Below are 23,295 nucleotides of genomic sequence, written 5' to 3' on the forward strand. Positions count from 1 at the left end.
TGCCTCCTTAGACCTCATCCACCTGTGTCTCTGTTCGGAGATTCCTAGTAATCCCAATCCCGAACGTCTCGACGTGACAATCTTGCTCCTTGTAGGCTCCCACGGCGCTGCTTCCGACGACTCGCCCTGGTGTGGCTCCCTCGTAGTTTGCTTGGTTGGTGTTCGTTCGACTGTTTGTCTTAACTCTTGATGATCGTACTCGACTGATGCTCTCGGATGACTGATCTCGACTGAATGATCCCGCTGCCTGTGCCCTGCGGGTTTATATAGGGCCTCTGAGAACCGTTATTTCTCTTTTGCTCACGGCCCGCCGAAACTCGCCACACCGGGTCCAAAGTCCATGGCTCCTGTTTGACCTTCTTGTCCTTCACGCATTGCTTCCCGCCGCCGTCCAGCCTGATGTTGCCGTCCCGCTGATTCCGGTGATTCATATGGCATCGCCCGCCAAGTCTCCGCTCTCTCTTTCTCCATTATTGGTCTACGAACCCCCTTGCTCGCCAAACTCTATCTCTCTCCAAACTCCCTTGTCTCCAAACTCTCTTACTCTCCAAACTACCACGTTATCCAAGCTCTCACTTTCTCCAAACTCTCACGCTCTCCAACTCTCACGCTCTCCGTCCTCGATCTCCAAACTCTCTCGTTCTCCGTCCTCGATCTCCAAACTCTCTCGTTCTCCGTCCTCGATCTCAAAACTCTCACGTTCTCCAACTCTCACGTTTTCCGTCCTCGATCTCCAATCTCTCTCGTTCTCCGTCCTCGATCTCCAAACTCTCACGTTCTTCAACTCTCACGTTCTCCAACTCTCACGTTCTCCAACTTTCACGTTCTACGTCCTCGATCTCCAAACTCTCTCGTTCTCCGTCCTCGATCTCCAAACTCTCACGTTCTCCAACTCTCACGTTCTCCGCCCTCGATCTCCAAACTCTCTCGTTCTCCGTCCTCGATCTCCAAACTCTCTCGTTCTCCGTCCTCGATCTCAAAACTCTCACGTTCTCCAACTCTCACGTTTTCCGTCCTCGATCTCCAATCTCTCTCGTTCTCCAATCGCTCTTCGTCGCGCCGCCACTACGCGAATCCGCCGCGTACCTGGTGAGCGGCCGGCCATCTGCTGCTGGGATTTGTGTGGAGTTATTCAACTCCTTACATGCCCCCTCACTTCGGGAAAGATTTAAGAAAAATCAGCGCTCTCACTCTCCGGCATTCCCTTGTATATCCTAGCCCTTGAGTCATAGCGCACTTCGTTCCGGTTCCCTCGGTGCTCCCTCGACGCTTTCAACCTTGTTACGTTTTCACAGCGCCGGTCGTCCTCCGCATGGCAACTTTAAATCCCCCGCGCCGATCCTCCATCTGTTCCCACAGGGCCTGCTCACGATATCAATATCGCAGGTGCGGCGTTGCCACTTGCTCGCCGCGATGTTCCTCATCACCGATATTTCCATTTTTCTTGTGCCCATCGATCGCACTATCGTCCAGTGCCAATCGACCGCCTATCGAGGCGCCCCCTTCCCTGTCATCTGGTGATTCTGCAAAATTTGCGACTTCTCAAGGTGAGTTTCAATTTCCTTTTCCCACTTTCGTTCCTATCCTTTCTGCGACTTTCCTTCACTTTCATCCTTCATTCGCCCTCAGCTGGCTGAACCCCTTCGAGAGCGGGCGCGAAGAGGACTTAGCATTGGCTTCGCAGCGGGTAAGTCAGCTGGAGTTTTGTCTATGCCTCCGCCCTAACCCTTTCCCTTCGTTTCAGGTTGCTGCCATGTATGCCCCCTTCTTCTTTATGCTTTCAGCCGCGTTCCCGCCTCCTCCGGTCCTTAGCTTCTGAGTGTTAAGTTTTCAACATTTTATTCACGGATTCATCTCGGTCTGCTCCACAAAAACGCTCATGCCCGCGAGCCCCAGCATCACGTGCGCCAGCCTCACGGCGTCCGCCGTTCCTGACCCACACGCTGCGCCTGCCGCCCAGGTTGCGAGCCTCGCGCAACGCCAGTTCCTCCGCGATACCTGCGGGCCACTCCTGCTGCGGGACTCCAAGCCATAGCTGGCCTTCCGGCGCCGACATCGTCCGCGCCAACTAAGGACGCGCCGCCGATTCGTACACCACGGGCGCTGAATGTTACCGCTTCAAACTTGGCCTTCCACCTCCCGTCGGTTCCGGCCATTTCCACGGCCCCCGCTCCTGAGGCTCCGCCGCGTTTCGTGTCCCTGCCGGTGTCGTTGGCCCAGTACCTGGCGTCGATGGTCGCGTACTCGGTGTCGGCGGGGTCCACAGGACCGGCCGGCCACGGGTTCTAGGATCCAGCGGGCTCACCCGAGGTCCAGTCTCCTCCCAGGTCCGGGGCTCATCCAACGTCGCCTTCTCCTCCGCGGGGCCCTCCGGCCACGTCCAGACGGCCGTCTGTTGCCGCCACCTCACGTCTTCAACAACGAACGTCCGCACGCTATGGGTCAAGTGCGCCGCCGGGATGTCCGTTCGGACGTGGTGTCCTACCGGGTCTCCGGGTTGGTACTGTGGCGTGACCGGCGCAGGTGCGACTCTGCCGCCGGCGGCCGTTCGAACCTCGGCGTGGGTGGCCGCGCGGGTCTCCATCGGGGAGATTTCTCACCGCGCCTCGTCGGTGGTGGTGGCGTATCAGGTTGCGGCGGTGGTGGCGACCGGGGAGGGAGCGCCTCGCCTTCCGGTGAGGGTGGTCTCGTCGGCGACCCCTCGTACCGCGGCACCTCCGGCAGCCAGCCCGGCGGAGAGGCAGCCCGAACGTCGGCCTCCTCCTGGGGCGGCACCCACGGTTCGGCGATATACCTCGGAGTGGGTGGGCATGCCGGCTCCTCCCACAGCTGCTGCTCCTCTTCCTCGGCTCGTCGCAAACGGGCTGCCATTCAGGGCCTCCTACATCTCTCGCAGCCGCGCTTCCTTCGTCCTCCTCCGCGCCACTAGGTTTAGCCGGAACTCCAGCGTGGCTGCTGCTACCTGCTCCTCTTGGTTGCGGGGAGTCCGTCGCCCCGCAGGTGGCTCCTCGCTGACCCACTCGACATTGGTTGTGCCGGTTGGGATGCGGCCGTCCGTGTCGCTGGTGGCCTTCTGAAGACGCCACCTCCTCTGCTCCAGCCGCGGATCTTCGATCAGCTCGATGTCGCTGTCGGAGCTGATCACTGGATCGGGCTTTCCTCGCCTCGAGATTTGCCGCGAGGTTCGGGTAGGCCGTGTGGTCGACCATCCTTGCCCCGGGCAAGACCTCTCGGCCGGCTGGCGGGCAGCTATCGCTTTCCGTGCGTCGCTCCTTGTTACTCTGGTGCTCATGGTGGTGTTCTCGCTAAATGACCGTCTGCCGCCGGCCGTCCCTTCCTCGACACCTCGGTTCTAAGCTTTCGTCTTTACTCGGTACCGCTATTTCTTCCAGCCTCCCTCCTTTTACATTCCGTTTTTACGGTACAGCTCTCTGATCTGTGCCGTCCTCCCCTTCCTTTGCCGGACTATCGCTGGAAATTTTACTTTCAGTCATCTCCGAGCGTTTGGACGTTCCGGTCTGATGGTTGTGTCTTTTCCGTCCTCCAGTTGTTTTTTTTTTTTGCTTTCCCTTGAGATATCCTTGTATTCCCTCCTTCGTATCCTAGAGTCTCCTTGGAGTTATCCCTTGACCCTTTTATCTGTGTTCTTTGAGAGTCCTTGGAGCTATCTTTGGGTTCCTTCCTTGTATTCCTGAGCATCCTTGAAATTATCCTCGGGCTAATTTCCTTGTATCCTTTGGCCATCCTTGGAGCTATCCTTGGACCCTTTTCCTCGTTTCCTTCGGGTATCCTTGGAGCTATCCTCGGACCCTTTTCCTCGTGTCCTTTGGGTATCGTTGGAGCTAACCTTGGACCCTTTTCCTCGTGTCCTTTGGGTATCCTTGGAGCTATCCTTAGACCCTTTTCATCGTGTCCTTTGGGTATCCTTGGAGCTATCCTCGAACCCTTCTCCTCGTGTCCTTTGGGTATCCTTGGAGCTATCCTTGGACCCTTCTCCTCGTGTCCTTCGGGTAACCTTGGAGCTATCCTTGGACCCTTTCGTAGTATCTTTTGAGACTCTTTGACACTTTATTGTTGCCTTTTGTCTAACATATCTGCTTGTGGCTGCTCCTATGTGTTCTGTGTTTGTTATTGTTTCAGCTCGCTCACGTAGATGGTCCTCTCTTTTTTTGTGTTCACGTACCGTATTTTGCAGATTACTGGTGACGCAAAATCCGTGACCTGGTAAGGTCCGTCGTATCTTGGGGCCAACTTTGCTGCGAACCCCTCGGCCGCCTTTGACAAATGACGTTCCTTGGCCCACACGACGTCCCCCACCGCTGGTGTCCATTGTCTCCTCCTTACGTTGTAATGCCTAGCCTGATCCTGGGAGGCTCTCTCAAGATTCTGCCTTACAATCTCAAAGATTTCCCCGAGTTTGTTTGCCTTCTCCCCTGGGGTCTCAGTGGGTCGTCCTGCTCCCAAGGTCTCTCTGTCGTATAGGGCGCTCGGTAGTAATAAACGTCGGCGTGTATCCTGTGGATTCCGAAACACTCATATTTACTGCCAGCATGATCTCAGCATGATCTCGTCCCAGTTTCTCTGATCCCCCGCAGTGTTACTGGTAGTGGCTGCCTTGATAATGCGTCTGCCACCACATTGAGTTGTCCCTTCCTGTACGCTATTTCGAAGTCATACTGCTGCAACTCCAGGGCCCATCTGGCGATCCTTCCTGAAGGGCTCTCGATGCTGTTGAGCCACTTAAGAGCCATGTGGTCGGTTACCACCTTGAAGTGGTACCCTTCCAAATATGGCTTCAGTTTCCGGATCGCCCAGACTATTGCCAAACACTCCATCTCGGTCGTGGAGTAGTTTTTTTTCAGCCCCGTTAAGCGTTCGGCTTGAGTAAGAGATCACCTTTTCGCCACGTTCAGTTTCCTGGGTCAAATGGCCCCAATACCGTAATCACTTGCGTCCGTTTGCAGGACAAATGGTTTTTCAAAATCCGGGCACGCCAGTAGGGGTCTGCCACCAGCCTGGCCTTTACCTCTTCGAATGCCGACTGATGTTGCAGTGTCCACACCCACTTGTTGCTCTTGCGCAGCAGATCGTTGAGAGGTTTGACTATTTTTGCGAAGTCAGGTACAAATCGCCGATACCATGATGCTACTCCCAGGTACTGTCGGAGCTCTCTAACTGTTGACGGCGGCTCTTATTCGGCGATGGCTGCTACCATTTCCGGATCCGTGCCTATTACGTCGCTAGTCACTCTATGACCCAAATAAAGCAGCTCCTTCTTGAAAAACTGACATTTTTCCGGGTTCAATCTCAGATTAGCGTCTTTCAGCCGCCGGAATACTTCTTTCAAGTTTGCCTTGTGCTCTTCTAGTGTGCGTCCGATCACTATGATATCGTCCTGGTACGCAAATGAGTGCGGCGACATGTCGGGACCAATTACCCGGTCCAACATCCGCTGGAAGGTCGCAGATGCCGAATGGAGTCCAAACGGCATTACTCTCCACTGGAATAAGCCCTTTCCGGGCACTGTATCGATTTGGTGTTGATCTGCCTCAAGTCGACGCACAGTCTCCACTTGCCCGTCTTCTTCCTAACCATCACGATGGGAGAGCTGTATGGGCTGGTTGAGTGCTCTATGCATTCCATTTGGAGTAGCTCGTCCACCTTCGCATTGATCTCCCCTTGAACTTTCGGGTTCTTGGGGTAGTATCGCTGTTTTATTGGTTTGTCGTCCTTCATCGTTATTTGATACTCTGCCATGTTCGACGTTCCTGTCATGGTTTTGAAACTGGCTAGCTCTCCCTCCAGGAACTTCGCTGTGTCGTCGTACTCTGTTTCCTGTTGTACGACTGCTACCGATAGCCTCTCCTCGAGCCACCCATTGTGTCGGTTCCTGGCCGGTATTATCACCTCGTGTCCAGACCACCTTATCTCGGTTCCGACTTGAGTTAGAAAGTTCCATCCTAACACCAATGAATCCACTACCCCTGGTAGTATCAGCAGACTCGTTGCGGCGGTGAAAATTTGTCATTTCTCCGTGTCTCCTGGCTATCAGTCTCCTCGCATCTTCTGCACGTGACCTGCGTTGGTGGTGACGACTTTGCCTTTGAGAACTTGTTTTCTTGGGCGAACTCGTTCCGCTCCTTTTCCAGTTCTTCGTATTTATCGGCTAATAGCATCAACGTGTCCAGGTCCGGCACTTTGTACGCCCTTAAAAAGTTCCTTAGGCTTGGGGTGCAGTTTTCCTTTATGTTCTTTAAGGTGTCTCTCGCAGAATAGTTTAGAGGCCTCGACATCGTCTGCATGTCGATCATGTAGTCTTTAAATGACTCACTGAAACCCTGCTTTCGTTGCCTGACCTGATCCGACAGCCTTGTGAAGAAATTTCTCGGCAGAAAGTAAAGATGAAAGCTCTCTCTCTCTGAATGACCACTCTCGGACTTGTTTAGCGACCCTTGCATAATCCGCTTGGCTGTGTTTAGAGGTCAGCACCGTTGTCTTCCTGTCCTGGCTTGACTCTCTCCTGTGAGCCTCCCTTTGCAAGTTGTCGACGCTCAAGCTTGTTACTAGGTTATCCCCTTCAGCATTAGTAAGCGTGATACTCGGGCTGATTCTGTCGTAATACATGGCTTCCAACTCAGCCCAGATGTCGGCAAGTTGTGGGTCGTTCTCTGTCTCGGAGTAATACTCCGACAGTGTCCACCTCATGTCCTCTAATCTTCCGTCCAGGGCGACATTAAGTCTTTGTGCGACCTGGGGGAAGTCCTCCTTCTGAAGGCGGTAAATCCACTTCTTTCCCATTCTGTTTATTTTGCTTTCACCGCTGGGACAATCACTTTGGGCGCCAGATGTAACGAGCTGATTTGTTTGCTTTCAGCTCGCTACGGTATTTGTGCGGCTAGTTCAGTAGATTGTGTGTGTTCGTCCCACCAAATTTATATAAACGTGACCGCCTGCGAGCTGCTCCTAACAGGGTGGCTGTACGTCTTGACTTCTGTGCTGGGTTCGTGGGCATATGCCGATCCGGGACTTCTCTCCCTTCTGATTCGTGACTTCTCTCCCTTCTGGCTCGCTACTCTCGGGGTTCTGTTGCGCCGCGCCGGGACTTCTCTTCCTTCTGGCTCGCTACTCTCGGGGTTCTGTTGCGCCGCTCCGGGACTTCTCTCCCTTCTGGCTTGCTACTCTTGGAGTTCTTTCCGGGACTTCTCTTCCTTGTGGCTGATCGCGTCAGGAACTGCTCAACTGCACTTGGCGCACTGGGCTCACGCCGGGATACGTCCGCATAGTGCTTGGGCAAGGTACACTGGGGCTCGACAGGCTTACCCCCGAGCTCACGATTTCAAGTCGCCGGCTTTCACTGCTCTAAGTCTAGTAGACCCTCCAGGCGTAACGCCAGGACTTCGTTGGCAGGAAAGAACAGATGCCTTGACTTAGGCGTGTGGTGCCTCCTTAGACCTCAGCCACCTGTGTCTCTGTTCGGAGATTCCTAGTAATCCCAATCCCGAACGTCTCGACGTGACAATCTTGCTCCTTGTAGGCTCCCACGGCGCTGCTTCCGACGACTCGCCCTGGTGTGGCTCCCTCGTAGTTTGCTTGGTTGGTGTTCGTTCGACTGTTTGTCTTAACTCTTGATGATCGTACTCGACTGATGCTCTCGGATGACTGATCTCAACTGAATGATCCCGCTGCCTGTGCCCTGCGGGTTTATATAGGGCCTCTGAGAACCGTTATTTCTCTTTTGCTCACGGCCCGCCGAAACTCGCCACACCGGGTCCAAAGTCCATGGCTCCTGTTTGACCTTCTTGTCCTTCACGCATTGCTTCCCGCCGCCGTCCAGCCTGATGTTGCCGTCCCGCTGATTCCGGTGATTCATATGGCATCGCCCGCCAAGTCTCCGCTCTCTCTTTCTCCATTATTGGTCTACGAACCCTCTTGCTCGCCAAACTCTATCTCTCTCCAAAATCCCTTGTCTCCAAACTCTCTTACTCTCCAAACTACCACGTTATCCAAGCTCTCACTTTCTCCAAACTCTCACGTTCTCCAACTCTCACGCTCTCCGTCCTCGATCTCCAAACTCTCTCGTTCTCCGTCCTCGATCTCCAAACTCTCACGTTCTCCAAACTCTCACGTTCTTCAACTCTCACGTTCTCCAACTCTCACGTTCTCCAACTTTCACGTTCTACGTCCTCGATCTCCAAACTCTCTCGTTCTCCGTCCTCGATCTCCAAACTCTCACGCTCTCCAACTCTCACGTTCTCCGCCCTCGATCTCCAAACTCTCTCGTTCTCCGTCCTCGATCTCCAAACTCTCTCGTTCTCCGTCCTCGATCTCAAAACTCTCACGTTCTCCAACTCTCACGTTTTCCGTCCTCGATCTCCAATCTCTCTCGTTCTCCAATCGCTCTTCGTCGCGCCGCCACTACGCGAATCCGCCGCGTACCTGGTGAGCGGCCGGCCATCTGCTGCTGGGATTTGTGTGGAGTTATTCAACTCCTTACATGCCCCCTCACTTCGGGAAAGATTTAAGAAAAATCAGCGCTCTCACTCTCCGGCATTCCCTTGTATATCCTAGCCCTTGAGTCATAGCGCACCTCGTTCCGGTTCCCTCGGTGCTCCCTCGACGCTTTCAACCTTGTTACGTTTTCACAGCGCCGGTCGTCCTCCGCATGGCAACTTTAAATCCCCCGCGCCGATCCTCCATCTGTTCCCACAGGGCCTGCTCACGATATCAATATCGCAGGTGCGGCGTTGCCACTTGCTCGCCGCGATGTTCCTCATCACCGATATTTCCATTTTTCTTGTGCCCATCGATCGCACTATCGTCCAGTGCCAATCGACCGCCTATCGAGGCGCCCCCTTCCCTGTCATCTGGTGATTCTGCAAAATTTGCGACTTCTCAAGGTGAGTTTCAATTTCCTTTTCCCACTTTCGTTCCTATCCTTTCTGCGACTTTCCTTCACTTTCATCCTTCATTCGCCCTGAGCTGGCTGAACCCCTTCGAGAGCGGGCGCGAAGAGGACTTAGCATTGGCTTCGCAGCGGGTAAGTCAGCTGGAGTTTTGTCTATGCCTCCGCCCTAACCCTTTCCCTTCGTTTCAGGTTGCTGCCATGTATGCCCCCTTCTTCTTTATGCTTTCAGCCGCGTTCCCGCCTCCTCCGGTCCTTAGCTTCTGAGTGTTAAGTTTTCAACATTTTATTCACGGATTCATCTCGGTCTGCTCCACAAAAACGCTCATGCCCGCGAGCCCCAGCATCACGTGCGCCAGCCTCACGCCGTCCGCCGTTCCTGACCCACACGCTGCGCCTGCCGCCCAGGTTGCGAGCCTCGCGCAACGCCAGTTCCTCCGCGATACCTGCGGGCCACTCCTGCTGCGGGACTCCAAGCTATAGCTGGCCTTCCGGCGCCGACATCGTCCGCGCCAACTAAGGACGCGCCGCCGATTCGTACACCACGGGCGCCGAATGTTACCGCTTCAAACTTGGCTTTCCACCTCCCGTCGGTTCCGGCCATTTCCACGGCCCCCGCTCCTGAGGCTCCGCCGCGTTTCGTGTCCCTGCCGGTGTCGTTGGCCCAGTACTTGGCGTCGATGGTCGCGTACTCGGTGTCGGCGGGTTCCACAGGTCCGGCCGGCCACGGGTTCTAGGATCCAGCGGGCTCACCCGAGGTCCAGTCTCCTCCCAGGTCCGGGGCTCATCCAACGTCGCCTTCTCCTCCGCGGGGCCTCCGGCCACGTCCAGACGGCCGTCTGTTGCCGCCACCTCACGCCTTCGGCCACGATAGTCCGCACGCTATGGGTCAAGTGCGCCGCCGGGATGTCCGTTCGGACGTGGTGTCCTACCGGGTCTCCAGGTTGGTACTGTGGCGTGTCCGGCGCAGGTGCGACTCTGCCGCCGGCGGCCGTTCGAACCTCGGCGTGGGTGGCCGCGCGGGTCTCCATCGGGGAGATTTCTCGCCGCGCCTCGTCGGTGGTGGTGGCGTATCAGGTTGCGGCCTTGCTCGCCTTCCGGTGAGGGTGGTCTCGTCGGCGACCCCTCGTACCGCGGCACGTCCGGCAGCCAGCCCGGCGGAGAGGCAGCCCGAACGTCGGCCTCCTCCTGGGGCGGCACCCACGGTTCGGCGATATACCTCGGAGTGGGTGGGCATGCCGGCTCCTCCCACAGCTGCTGTCCTCTTCCTCGGCTCGTCGCAAACGGGCTGCCATTCAGGGTCCTCCTACATCTCTCGCAGCCGCGCTTCCTTCGTCCTCCTCCGCGCCACTAGGTTTAGCCGGAACTCCAGCGTGGCTGCTGCTACCTGCTCCTCGTGGTTGCGGGGAGTCCGTCGCCCCGCAGGTGGCTCCTCGCTGACCCACTCGACATTGGTTGTGCCGGTTGGGATGCGGCCGTCCGTGTCGCTGGTGGCCTTCTGAAGACGCCACCTCCTCTGCTCCAGCCGCGGATCTTCGATCAGCTCGATGTCGCTGTCGGAGCTGATCACTGGATCGGGCTTTCCTCGCCTCGAGATTTGCCGCGAGGTTCGGGTAGGCCGTGTGGTTGACCATCCTTGCCCCGGGCAAGACCTCTCGGCCGGCTGGCGGGCAGCCATCGCTTTCCGTGCGTCGCTCCTTGTTACTCTGGTGCTCATGGTGGTGTTCTCGCTAAATGACCGTTTGCCGCCGGCCGTCCCTTCCTCGACACCTCGGCTCTAAGCCTTTGTCTTTGCTCGGTACCGCTATTTCTTCCAGCCTCCCTCCTTTTACATTCCGTTTTTACGGTACAGCTCTCTGATCTGTGCCGTCTTCCCCTTCCTTCGGCGGACTATCGCTGGAAATTTTCCTTTCAGTCATCTCCGAGCGTTTGGACGTTCCGGTCTGATGGTTGTGTCTTTTCCGTCCTCCAGTTGTTTTTTTTTTTTTGCTTTCTCTTGAGATATCCTTGTATTCCCTCCTTCGTATCCTAGAGTCTCCTTGGAGTTATCCCTTGACCCTTTTATCTGTGTTCTTTGAGAGTCCTTGGAGCTATCCTTGGGTTCCTTCCTTGTATTCCTGAGCATCCTTGAAATTATCCTCGGGCTAATTTCCTTGTATCCTTTGGCCATCCTTGGAGCTATCCTTGGACCCTTTTCCTCGCTTCCTTCGGGTATCCTTGGAGCTATCCTCGGACCCTTTTCCTCGTGTCATTTGGGTATCCTTGGAGCTAACCTTGGACCCTTTTCCTCGTGTCCTTTGGGTATCCTTGGAGCTATCCTTAGACCCTTTTCATCGTGTCCTTGGGTATCCTTGGAGCTATCCTCGAACCCTTCTCCTCGTGTCCTTTGGGTATCCTTGGAGCTATCCTTGGACCCTTCTCCTCGTGTCCTTCGGGTAACCTTGGAGCTATCCTTGGACCCTTTCGTAGTATCTTTTGAGACTCTTTGACACTTTATTGTTGCCTTTTGTCTAACATATCTGCTTGTGGCTGCTCCTATGTGTTCTGTGTTTGTTATTGTTTCAGCTCGCTCACGTAGATGGTCCTCTCTTTTTTTGTGTTCACGTACCGTATTTTGCAGATTACTGGTGACGCAAAATCCGTGACCTGGTAAGGTCCGTCGTATCTTGGGGCCAACTTTGCTGCGAGCCCCTCGGCCGCCTTTGACAAATGACGTTACTTGGCCCACACGTCGTCCCCCACCGCTGGTGTCCATTGTCTCCTCCTTACGTTGTAATGCCTAGCCTGATCCTGGGAGGCTCTCTCAAGATTCTGCCTTACAATCTCGAAGATTTCCCCGAGTTTGTTTGCCTTCTCCCCTGGGGTCTCAGTGGGTCGTCCTGCTCCCAAGGTCTCTCTGTCGTATAGGGCGCTCGGTAGTAATAAACGTCGGCGTGTATCCTGTGGATTCCGAAACACTCATATTTACTGCCAGCATGATCTCAGCATGATCTCGTCCCAGTTTCTCTGATCCCCCGCAGTGTTACTGGTAGTGGCTGCCTTGATAATGCGTCTGCCACCACATTGAGTTGTCCCTTCCTGTACGCTATTTCGAAGTCATACTGCTGCAACTCCAGGGCCCATCTGGCGATCCTTCCTGAAGGGCTCTCGATGCTGTTGAGCCACTTAAGAGCCATGTGGTCGGTTACCACCTTGAAGTGGTACCCTTCCAAATATGGCTTCAGTTTCCGGATCGCCCAGACTATTGCCAAACACTCCATCTCGGTCGTGGAGTAGTTTTTTTTCAGCCCCGTTAAGCGTTCGGCTTGAGTAAGAGATCACCTTTTCGCCACGTTCAGTTTCCTGGGTCAAATGGCCCCAATACCGTAATCACTTGCGTCCGTTTGCAGGACAAATGGTTTTTCAAAATCCGGGCACGCCAGTAGGGGTCTGCCACCAGCCTGGCCTTTACCTCTTCGAATGCCGACTGATGTTGCAGTGTCCACACCCACTTGTTGCTCTTGCGCAGCAGATCGTTGAGAGGTTTGACTATTTTTGCGAAGTCAGGTACAAATCGCCGATACCATGATGCTACTCCCAGGTACTGTCGGAGCTCTCTAACTGTTGACGGCGGCTCTTATTCGGCGATGGCTGCTACCATTTCCGGATCCGTGCCTATTACGTCGCTAGTCACTCTATGACCCAAATAAAGCAGCTCCTTCTTGAAAAACTGACATTTTTCCGGGTTCAATCTCAGATTAGCGTCTTTCAGCCGCCGGAATACTTCTTTCAAGTTTGCCTTGTGCTCTTCTAGTGTGCGTCCGATCACTATGATATCGTCCTGGTACGCAAATGAGTGCGGCGACATCTCGGGACCAATTACCCGGTCCAACATCCGCTGGAAGGTCGCAGATGCCGAATGGAGTCCAAACGGCATTACTCTCCACTGGAATAAGCCCTTTCCGGGCACTGTATCGATTTGGTGTTGATCTGCCTCAAGTCGACGCACAGTCTCCACTTGCCCGTCTTCTTCTTAACCATCACGATGGGAGAGCTGTATGGGCTGGTTGAGTGCTCTATGCATTCCATTTGGAGTAGCTCGTCCACCTTCGCATTGATCTCCCCTTGAACTTTCGGGTTTTGGGGTAGTATGGCTGTTTTATTGGTTTGTCGTCCTTCATCGTTATTTGATGCTCTGCCATGTTCGACGTTCCTGTCATGGTTTTGAAACTGGCTAGCTCTGCCTCCAGGAACTTCGCTGTGTCGTCGTACTCTGTTTCCTGTTGTACGACTGCTACCGATAGCCTCTCCTCGAGCCACCCATTGTGTCGGTTCCTGGCCGGTATTATCACCTCGTGTCCAGCGCACCTTATCTCGGTTTCGACTTGAGTTAGAAAGTTCCATCCTAACACCAATGAATCCACTACCCCTGGTAGTATCAGCAGACTCGTTGCGGCGGTGAAAATTTGTCATTTCTCCGTGTCTCCTGGCTATCTGTCTCCTCGCATCTTCTGCACGTGACCTGCGTTGGTGGTGACGACTTTGCCTTTGAGAACTTGTTTTCTTGGGCGAACTCTTTCCGCTCCTTTTCCAGTTCTTCGTATTTATCGGCTAATAGCATCAACGTGTCCAGGTCCGGCACTTTGTACGCCCTTAAAAAGTTCCTTAGGCTTGGGGTGCAGTTTTCCTTTATGATCTTTAAGGTGTCTCTCGCAGAATAGTTTAGAGGCCTCGACATCGTCTGCATGTCGATCATGTAGTCTTTAAATGACTCACTGAAACCCTGCTTTCGTTGCCTGACCTGATCCGACAGCCTTGTGAAGAAATCTCTCGGCAGAAAGTAAAGATAAAAGCTCTCTCTCTCTGAATGACCACTCTCGGACTTGTTTAGCGACCCTTGCATAATCCGCTTGGCTGTGTTTAGAGGTCAGCACCGTTGTCTTTCTGCCCAGGCTTGACTCTCTCCTGTGAGCCTCCCTTTGCAAGTTGTCGACGCTCAAGCCTGTTACTAGGTTATCCCCTTCAGCGTTAGTTAGCGTGATACTCGGGCTGATTCTGTCGTAATATGTGGCTTCCAACTCAGCCCAGATGTCGGCAAGTTGTGGGTCGTTCTCTGTCTCGGAGTAATACTCCGACAGTGTCCATCTCATGTCCTCTAATCTGCCGTCCAGGGCGACATTAAGTCTTTGTGCGACCTGGGGGAAGTCCTCCTTCTGAAGGCGGTAAATCCACTTCTTTCCCATTCTGTTAATTTTGTTTTCACCGCTGGGACAATCACTTTGGGCGCCAGATGTAACGAGCTGATTTGTTTGCTTTCAGCTCGCTACGGTATTTGTGCGGCTAGTTCAGTAGATTGTGTGTGTTCGCCCCACCAAATTTATATAAACGAGCTGCTCCTAACATGGTGGCTGTACGTCTTGACTTCTGTGCTGGGTTCGTGGGCATACGCCGATCCGGGACTTCTCTCCCTTCTGATTCGTGACTTCTCTCCCTTCTGGCTCGCTACTCTCGGGGTTTCGTTGCGCCGCTCCTGGACTTCTCTCCCTTCTGGCTCGCTACTCTCGGGGTTCTGTTGCGCCGCTCCGGGACTTCTCTTCCTTCTGGCTCGCTACTCTCGGGGTTCTGTTGCGCCGCTCCGGGACTTCTCTCCCTTCTGGCTCGCTACTCTTGGAGTTCTTTCCGGGACTTCTCTCCCTTGTGGCTGATCGCGCCAGGACTTGCTCAACTGCACTTTGCGCACTGGGCTCACGCCGGGATACGTCCGCATAGTGCTTGGGCAAGGTACACTGGGGCTCGACAGGCTTACCCCCGAGCTCACGATTTCAAGTCGCCGGCTTTCACTGCTCTAAGTCTAGTAGACCCTCCAGGCGTAACGCCAGGACTTCGTTGGCAGGAAAGAACAGATGCCTTGACTTAGCCGTGTGCTGCCTCCTTAGACCTCAGCAACCTGTGTCTCTGTTCGGAGATTCCTAGTAATCCCAATCCCGAACGTCTCGACGTGACAATCTTGCTCCTTGTAGGCTCCCACGGCGCTGCTTCCGACGACTCGCCCTGGTGTGGCTCCCTCGTAGTTTGCTTGGTTGGTGTTCGTTCGACTGTTTGTCTTAACTCTTGATGATCGTACTCGACTGATGCTCTCGGATGACTGATCTCGACTGAATGATCCCGCTGCCTGTGCCCTGCGGGTTTATATAGGTCCTCTGAGAACCGTTATTTCTCTTTTGCTCACGGCCCGCCAAAACTCGCCACACCGGGTCCAAAGTCCATGGCTCCTGTTTGACCCTCTTGTCCTTCACGCATTGCTTCCCGCCGCCGTCCAGCCTGATGTTGACGTCCCGCTGATTCCGGTGATTCATATGGCATCGTCCGCCAAGTCTCCGCTCTCTCTTTCTCCGTTATTGGTCTCCGAACCCTCTTGCTCGCCAAACTCTATCTCTCTCCAAACTCCCTTGTCTCCAAACTCTCTTACTCTCCAAACTACCACGTTCTCCAAGCTCTCACTTTCTCCAAACTCTCACGTTCTCCAACTCTCACGCTCTCCGTCCTCGATCTCCAAACTCTCTCGTTCTCCGTCCTCGATCTCCAAACTCTCACGTTCTCCAACTCTCACGTTCTCCAACTTTCACGTTCTCCAACTGTCACGTTCTCCAACTCTCACGTTCTCCAACTCTCACGTTCTCCAACTCTCACGTTCTCCAACTCTCACGTTCTACGTCCTCGATCTCCAAACTCTCTCGTTCTCCGTCCTCGATCTCCAAACTCTCTCGTTCTCCGTCCTCGATCTCCAAACTCTCACGTTCTCCAACTTTCACGTTCTCCGCCCTCGATCTCCAAACTCTCTCGTTCTCCGTCCTCGATCTCCAAACTCTCTCGTTCTCCTTCCTCGATCTCCAAACTCTCACGTTCTCCAACTCTCACGTTTTCCGTCCTCGATCTCCAATCTCTCTCGTTCTCCAATCGCTCTTCGTCGCGCCGCCACTACGCGAATCCGCCGCGTACCTGGTGAGCGGCCGGCCTTCTGCTGCTGGGATTTGTGTGGAGTTATTCAACTCCTCACATGCCCCCTCACTTCGGGAAAGATTTAAGAAAAATCAGCGCTCTCACTCTCCGGCATTCCCTTGTATATCCTTGCCCTTGAGTCATAGCGCACCTCGTTCCGGTTCCCTCGGTGCTCCCTCGACGTTCCCTCGATGCTTTCAACCTTGTTACGTTTTCACAGCGCCGGTCGTCCTCCGCATGGCAACTTTAAATCCCCCACGCCGATCCTCCATCTGTTCCCACTGGGCACCGATACTAATCGGCTATCGATACCCAGAGGGCCTGCTCACGATATCAATATCGCAGGTGCGGCGTTGCCACTTGCTCGCCGCGATGTTCCTCATCACCGATATTTCCATTTTTCTTGTGCCCATCGATCGCACTATCGTCCAGTGCCAATCGACCGCCTATCGAGGCGCCTCCTTCCCTGTCATCTGGTGATTCTGCAAAATTTGCGACTTCTCAAGGTGAGTTTCAATTTCCTTTTCCCACTTTCGTTCCTATCCTTTCTGCGACTTTCCTTCACCTTCATCCTTCATACGCCCTCAGCTGGCTGAACCCCTTCGAGAGCGGGCCCGAAGAGGACTTATCATTGGCTTCGCAGCGGGTAAGTCAGCTGGAGTTTTGTCTATGCCTCCGCCCTAACCCTTTCCCTTCGTTTCAGGTTGCTGCCATGTATGCCCCCTTCTTCTTTATGCTTTCAGCCGCGTTCCCGCCTCCTCCGGTCCTTAGCTTCTGACCCACACGGCGTCCGCCGTTCCTGACCCACACGCTGCGCCTGCCGCCCAGGTTGCGAGCCTCGCGCAACGCCAGTTCCTCCGCCTGCTGCGGGACTCCAAGCCATAGCTGGCCTTCCGGCGCCGACATCGTCCGCGCCAACTAAGGACGCGCCGCCGATTCGGACACCACGGGCGCCGAATGTTACCGCTTCAAACTTGGCCTTCCACCTCCCGACGGTTCCGGCCATTTCCACGGCCCCCGCTCCTGAGGCTCCGCCGCGTTTCGTGTCCCTGCCGGTGTCGTTGGCCCAGTACCTGGCGTCGATGGTCACGTACTCGGTGTCGGCGGGGACCACAGGTCCGGCCGGCCACGGGTTCTAGGATCCAGCGGGCTCACCCGAGGTCCAGTCTCCTCCCAGGTCCGGGGCTCATCCAACGTCGCCTTCTCCTCCGCGGGGCCCTCCGGCCACGTCCAGATGGCCGTCTGTTGCCGCCACCTCACGCCTTCGGCCACGAACGTCCGCACGCTATGGGTCAAGTGCGCCGCCGGGATGTCCGTTCGGACGTGGTGTCCTACCGGGTCTTCAGGTTGGTACTGTGGCGTGTCCGGCGCAGGTGCGACTCTGCCGCCGGCGGCCGTTCGAACCTCGGCGCGGGTGGCCGCGCGGGTCTCCATCGGGGAGATTTCTCGCCGCGCCTCGTCGGTGGTGGTGGCGTATCAGGTTGCGGCGGTGGTGGCCATCGGGGAGGGAGCGCCTCGCCTTCCGGTGAGGGTGGTCTCGTCGGCGACCCCTCGTTCCGCGGTACCTCCGGCAGCCAGCCCGGCGGAGAGGCAGCCCGAACGTCGGCCTCCTCCTGGGGCGGCACCCACGGTTCGGCGATATACCTCGGAGTGGGTGGGCATGCCGGCTCCTATCACAGCTGCTGCTCCTCTTCCTCAGCTCGTCGCAAACGGGCTGCCATTCAGGGTCCTCCTACATCTCTCGCAGCCGCGCTTCCTCCGTCCTCCTCCGCGCTCCTAGGTTAAGCCGCAACTCCAGCGGCTGCTACCTGCTCCTCGTGGTTGCGGAGAGTCCGTCGCCCCGCAGGTGGCTCCTCGCTGACCCACTCGACATTGGTTGTGCCGGTTGCGATGCGGCCGTCCGTATCGCTGGTGGCCTTCTGAAGCCGCCACCTCCTCTGCTCCAGCCGCGGATCTTCGATCAGCTCGATGTCGCTGTCGGAGCTGATCACCGGATCGGGCTTTCCTCGCCTCGAGATTTGCCGCGAGGTTCGGGTAGGCCGTGTGGTTGACCATCCTTGCCCCGGGCAAGACCTCTCGGCCGGCTGGCGGGCAGCCATCGCTTTTCGTGCGTCGCTCCTTGTTACTGTGGTGCTCATGGTGGTGTTCTCGCTAAATGACCGTTTGCCGCCGGCCGTTCCTTCCTCGACACCTCGGTTCTAAGCCTTCCGCTTTGCTCGGTACCGCTATTTCTTCCAGCCTCCCTCCTTTTACATTCCGTTTTTACGGTACAGCTCTCTGATCTGTGCCGTCTTCCCCTTCCTTCGGCGGACTATCGCTGGAAATTTTCCTTTCAGTCATCTCCGAGCGTTTGGTCCAACTAAGGACGCGCCGCCGATTCGGACACCACGGGCGCCGAATGTTACCGCTTCAAACTTGGCCTTCCACCTCCCGTCGGTTCCGGCCATTTCCACGGCCCCCGCTCCTGAGGCTCCGCCGCGTTTCGTGTCCCTGCCGGTGTAGTTGGCCCAGTACCTGGCGTCGATGGTCACGTACTCGGTGTCGGCGGGGTCCACAGGTCCGGCCGGCCACGGGTTCTAGGATCCAGCGGGCTCACCCGAGGTCCAGTCTCCTCCCAGGTCCGGGGCTCATCCAACGTCGCCTTCTCCTCCGCGGGGCCCTCCGGCCACGTCCAGATGGCCGTCTGTTGCCGCCACCTCACGCCTTCGGCCACGAACGTCCGCACGCTATGGGTCAAGTGCGCAGCCGGGATGTCCGTTCGGACGTGGTGTCCTACCGGGTCTCCAGGTTGGTACTGTGGCGTGTCCGGCGCAGGTGCGACTCTGCCGCCGGCGGCCGTTCGAACCTCGGCGCGGGTGGCCGCGCGGGTCTCCATCGGGGAGATTTCTCGCCGCGCCTCGTCGGTGGTGGTGGCGTATCAGGTTGCGGCGGTGGTGGCCATCGGGGAGGGAGCGCCTCGCCTTTTGGTGAGGGTGGTCTCGTCGGCGACCCCTCGTTCCGCGGTACCTCCGGCAGCCAGCCCGGCGGAGAGGCAGCCCGAACGTCGACCTCCTCCTGGGGCGGCACCCACGGTTCGGCGATATACCTCGGAGTGGGTGGGCATGCCGGCTCCTATCACAGCTGCTGCTCCTCTTCCTCAGCTCGTCGCAAACGGGCTGCCATTCAGGGTCCTCCTACATCTCTCGCAGCCGCGCTTCCTCCGTCCTCCTCCGCGCCCCTAGGTTAAGCCGCAACTCCAGCGGCTGCTACCTGCTCCTCGTGGTTGCGGAGAGTCCGTCGCCCCGCAGGTGGCTCCTCGCTGACCCACTCGACATTGGTTGTGCCGGTTGCGATGCGGCCGTCCGTATCGCTGGTGGCCTTCTGAAGCCGCCACCTCCTCTGCTCCAGCCGCGGATCTTCGATCAGCTCGATGTCGCTGTCGGAGCTGATCACCGGATCGGGCTTTCCTCGCCTCGAGATTTGCCGCGAGGTTCGGGTAGGCCGTGTGGTTGACCATCCTTGCCCCGGGCAAGACCTCTCGGCCGGCTGGCGGGCAGCCATCGCTTTTCGTGCGTCGCTCCTTGTTACTGTGGTGCTCATGGTGGTGTTCTCGCTAAATGACCGTTTGCCGCCGGCCGTTCCTTCCTCGACACCTCGGTTCTAAGCCTTCCGCTTTGCTCGGTACCGCTATTTCTTCCAGCCTCCCTCCTTTTACATTCCGTTTTTACGGTACAGCTCTCTGATCTGTGCCGTCTTCCCCTTCCTTCGGCGGACTATCGCTGGAAATTTTCCTTTCAGTCATCTCCGAGCGTTTGGTCCAACTAAGGACGCGCCGCCGATTCGGACACCACGGGCGCCGAATGTTACCGCTTCAAACTTGGCCTTCCACCTCCCGTCGGTTCCGGCCATTTCCACGGCCCCCGCTCCTGAGGCTCCGCCGCGTTTCGTGTCCCTGCCGGTGTCGTTGGCCCAGTACCTGGCGTCGATGGTCACGTACTCGGTGTCGGCGGGGTCCACAGGTCCGGCCGGCCACGGGTTCTAGGATCCAGCGGGCTCACCCGAGGTCCAGTCTCCTCCCAGGTCCGGGGCTCATCCAACGTCGCCTTTTCCTCCGCGGGGCCCTCCGGCCACGTCCAGATGGCCGTCTGTTGCCGCCACCTCACGCCTTCGGCCACGAACGTCCGCACGCTATGGGTCAAGTGCGCAGCCGGGATGTCCGTTCGGACGTGGTGTCCTACCGGGTCTCCAAGTTGGTACTGTGGCGTGTCCGGCGCAGGTGCGACTCTGCCGCCGGCGGCCGTTCGAACCTCGGCGCGGGTGGCCGCGCGGGTCTCCATCGGGGAGATTTCTCGCCGCGCCTCGTCGGTGGTGGTGGCGTATCAGGTTGCGGCGGTGGTGGCCATCGGGGAGGGAGCGCCTCGCCTTTTGGTGAGGGTGGTCTCGTCGGCGACCCCTCGTTCCGCGGTACCTCCGGCAGCCAGCCCGGCGGAGAGGCAGCCCGAACGTCGACCTCCTCCTGGGGCGGCACCCACGGTTCGGCGATATACCTCGGAGTGGGTGGGCATGCCGGCTCCTATCACAGCTGCTGCTCCTCTTCCTCAGCTCGTCGCAAACGGGCTGCCATTCAGGGTCCTCCTACATCTCTCGCAGCCGCGCTTCCTCCGTCCTCCTCCGCGCCCCTAGGTTAAGCCGCAACTCCAGCGGCTGCTACCTGCTCCTCGTGGTTGCGGAGAGTCCGTCGCCCCGCAGGTGGCTCCTCGCTGACCCACTCGACATTGGTTGTGCCGGTTCCTTGTTACTGTGGTGCTCATGGTGGTGTTCTCGCTAAATGACCGTTTGCCGCCGGCCGTTCCTTCCTCGACACCTCGGTTCTAAGCCTTCCGCTTTGCTCGGTACCGCTATTTCTTCCAGCCTCCCTCCTTTTACATTCCGTTTTTACGGTACAGCTCTCTGATCTGTGCCGTCTTCCCCTTCCTTCGGCGGACTATCGCTGGAAATTTTCCTTTCAGTCATCTCCGAGCGTTTGGACGTTCCGGTCTGATGGTTGTGTCTTTTCCGTCCTCCAGTTGTTTTTTTTTTGCTTTCCCTTGAGATATCCTTGTATTCCCTTCTTCGTATCCTAGAGTCTCCTTGGAGTTATCCCTTGCCCTTTTGTCTGTGTTCTTTGAGAATCCTTGGAGCTATCCTTGGGTTCCTTCCTTGTATTCCTGAGCATCCTTGAAATTATCCTCGGGCTCTTTTCCTTGTATCCTTTGGCCATCCTTGGAGCTATCCTTGGATCCTTTTCCTCGCTTCCTTCGGGTATCCTTGGAGCTATCCTTGGACCCTTTTCATCGTGTCCTTTGGGTATCCTTGGAGCTATCCTTAGACCCTTTTCATCGTGTCCTTGGGTATCCTTGGAGCTATCCTCGAACCCTTCTCCTCGTGTCCTTTGGGTATCCTTGGAGCTATCCTTGGACCCTTCTCCTCGTGTCCTTCGGGTAACCTTGGAGCTATCCTTGGACCCTTTCGTAGTATCTTTTGAGACTCTTTGACACTTTATTGTATCCTTTTGTCTAACATATCTGCTTGTGGCTGCTCCTATGTGTTCTGTGTTTGTTATTGTTTCAGCTCGCTCACGTAGATGGTCCTCTCTTTTTTTGTGTTCACGTACCGTATTTTGCAGATTACTGGTGACGCAAAATCCGTGACCTGGTAAGGTCCGTCGTATCTTGGGGCCAACTTTGCTGCGAACCCCTCGGCCGCCTTTGACAAATGACGTTACTTGGCCCACACGTCGTCCCCCACCGCTGGTGTCCATTGTCTCCTCCTTACGTTGTAATGCCTAGCCTGATCCTGGGAGGCTCTCTCAAGATTCTGCCTTACAATCTCGAAGATTTCCCCGAGTTTGTTTGCCTTCTCCCCTGGGGTCTCAGTGGGTCGTCTTGTTCCCAAGGTCTCTCTGTCGTATAGGGCGCTCGGTAGTAATAAACGTCGGCGTGTATCCTGTGGATTCCGAAACACTCATATTTACTGCCAGCATGATCTCAGCATGATCTCGTCCCAGTTTCTCTGATCCCCCGCAGTGTTACTGGTAGTGGCTGCCTTGATAATGCGTCTGCCACCACATTGAGTTGTCCCTTCCTGTACGCTATTTCGAAGTCATACTGCTGCAACTCCAGGGCCCATCTGGCGATCCTTCCTGAAGGGCTCTCGATGCTGTTGAGCCACTTCAGAGCCATGTGGTCGGTTACCACCTTGAAGTGGTACCCTTCCAAATATGGCTTCAGTTTCCGGATCGCCCAGACTATTGCCAAACACTCCATCTCGGTCGTGGAGTAGTTTTTTTTTCAGCCCCGTTAAGCGTTCGGCTTGAGTAAGAGATCACCTTTTCGCCACGTTCAGTTTCCTGGGTCAAATGGCCCCAATACCGTAATCACTTGGGTCCGTTTGCAGGACAAATGGTTTTTCAAAATCCGGGCACGCCAGTAGGGGTCTGCCACCAGCCTGGCCTTTACCTCTTCGAATGCCGACTGATGTTGCAGTGTCCACACCCACTTGTTGCTCTTGCGCAGCAGATCGTTGAGAGGTTTGACTATTTTTGCGAAGTCAGGTACAAATCGCCGATACCATGATGCTACTCCCAGGTACTGTCGGAGCTCTCTAACTGTTGACGGCGGCTCTTATTCGGCGACGGCTGCTACCATTTCCGGATCCGTGCCTATTACGTCGCTAGTCACTCTATGACCCAAATAAAGCAGCTCCTTCTTGAAAAACTGACATTTTTCCGGGTTCAATCTCAGATTAGCGTCTTTCAGCCGCCGGAATACTTCTTTCAAGTTTGCCTTGTGCTCTTCTAGTGTGCGTCCGATCACTATGATATCGTCCTGGTACGCAAATGAGTGCGGCGACATCTCGGGACCAATTACCCGGTCCAACATCCGCTGGAAGGTCGCAGATGCCGAATGGAGTCCAAACGGCATTACTCTCCACTGGAATAAGCCCTTTCCGGGCACTGTATCGATTTGGTGTTGATCTGCCTCAAGTCGACGCACAGTCTCCACTTGCCCGTCTTCTTCTTAACCATCACGATGGGAGAGCTGTATGGGCTGGTTGAGTGCTCTATGCATTCCATTTGGAGTAGCTCGTCCACCTTCGCATTGATCTCCCCTTGAACTTTCGGGTTTTGGGGTAGTATGGCTGTTTTATTGGTTTGTCGTCCTTCATCGTTATTTGATGCTCTGCCATGTTCGACGTTCCTGTCATGGTTTTGAAACTGGCTAGCTCTGCCTCCAGGAACTTCGCTGTGTCGTCGTACTCAGTTTCCTGTTGTACGACTGCTACCGATAGCCTCTCCTCGAGCCACCCATTGTGTCGGTTCCTGGCCGGTATTATCACCTCGTGTCCAGCGCACCTTATCTCGATTTCGACTTGAGTTAGAAAGTTCCATCCTAACA

The 23,295-nt window shown here is 56.0% G+C and overlaps 3 protein-coding genes across 3 annotated transcripts in view; 1 reads left to right on the forward strand and 2 right to left on the reverse strand.

The window, feature by feature from the left end:
• Positions 1 to 1,913: 1,913 nt before the first annotated feature.
• LOC127011686 (uncharacterized) lies at positions 1,914 to 2,871 on the reverse strand. The gene is made up of 2 exons (XM_050889691.1): positions 2,486 to 2,871; positions 1,914 to 2,223 (listed from the first exon to the last, which is right to left on the reverse strand). Exons 1-2 carry the CDS (start codon positions 2,869 to 2,871, stop codon positions 1,914 to 1,916), a joined length of 696 nt encoding a protein of 231 aa, XP_050745648.1.
• An 8,004-nt stretch (positions 2,872 to 10,875) lies between these two features.
• LOC127011708 (uncharacterized) overlaps positions 10,876 to 23,295 on the reverse strand; it is a 95,052-nt gene continuing 82,632 nt past the window's right edge. The window contains exon 2 of the transcript XR_007764968.1: positions 10,876 to 11,220. The gene's annotated coding sequence lies outside the window, so the exon portion shown is untranslated. The remainder of the gene's footprint in view (positions 11,221 to 23,295) is intronic.
• On the forward strand, positions 20,050 to 20,547 carry LOC127011687 (PE-PGRS family protein PE_PGRS33-like). The gene has a single exon (XM_050889692.1). The coding sequence runs from the start codon at positions 20,050 to 20,052 to the stop codon at positions 20,545 to 20,547; it is 498 nt and encodes a 165-aa protein (XP_050745649.1).

The sequence above is a fragment of the Drosophila biarmipes genome, unplaced genomic scaffold, assembly GCF_025231255.1.
Source record: "Drosophila biarmipes strain raj3 unplaced genomic scaffold, RU_DBia_V1.1 ptg000005l, whole genome shotgun sequence".
Lineage (NCBI taxonomy): Eukaryota > Metazoa > Arthropoda > Insecta > Diptera > Drosophilidae > Drosophila > Drosophila biarmipes.

Excerpts from the sequence above, each read along its gene's own strand:
- LOC127011687 (XM_050889692.1), top strand. The coding sequence starts at position 20,050 with ATGGGTCAAGTGCGCAGCCGGGATGTCCGTTCGGACGTGGTGTCCTAC.
- LOC127011686 (XM_050889691.1), bottom strand. The coding sequence starts at position 2,871 with ATGGCAGCCCGTTTGCGACGAGCCGAGGAAGAGGAGCAGCAGCTGTGG. Across the intron at positions 2,224-2,485 it reads AGTACCAACCCGGAGACCCG|GTACTGGGCCAACGACACCG; the intron begins GTAGGACACCAC and ends CATCGACGCCAG.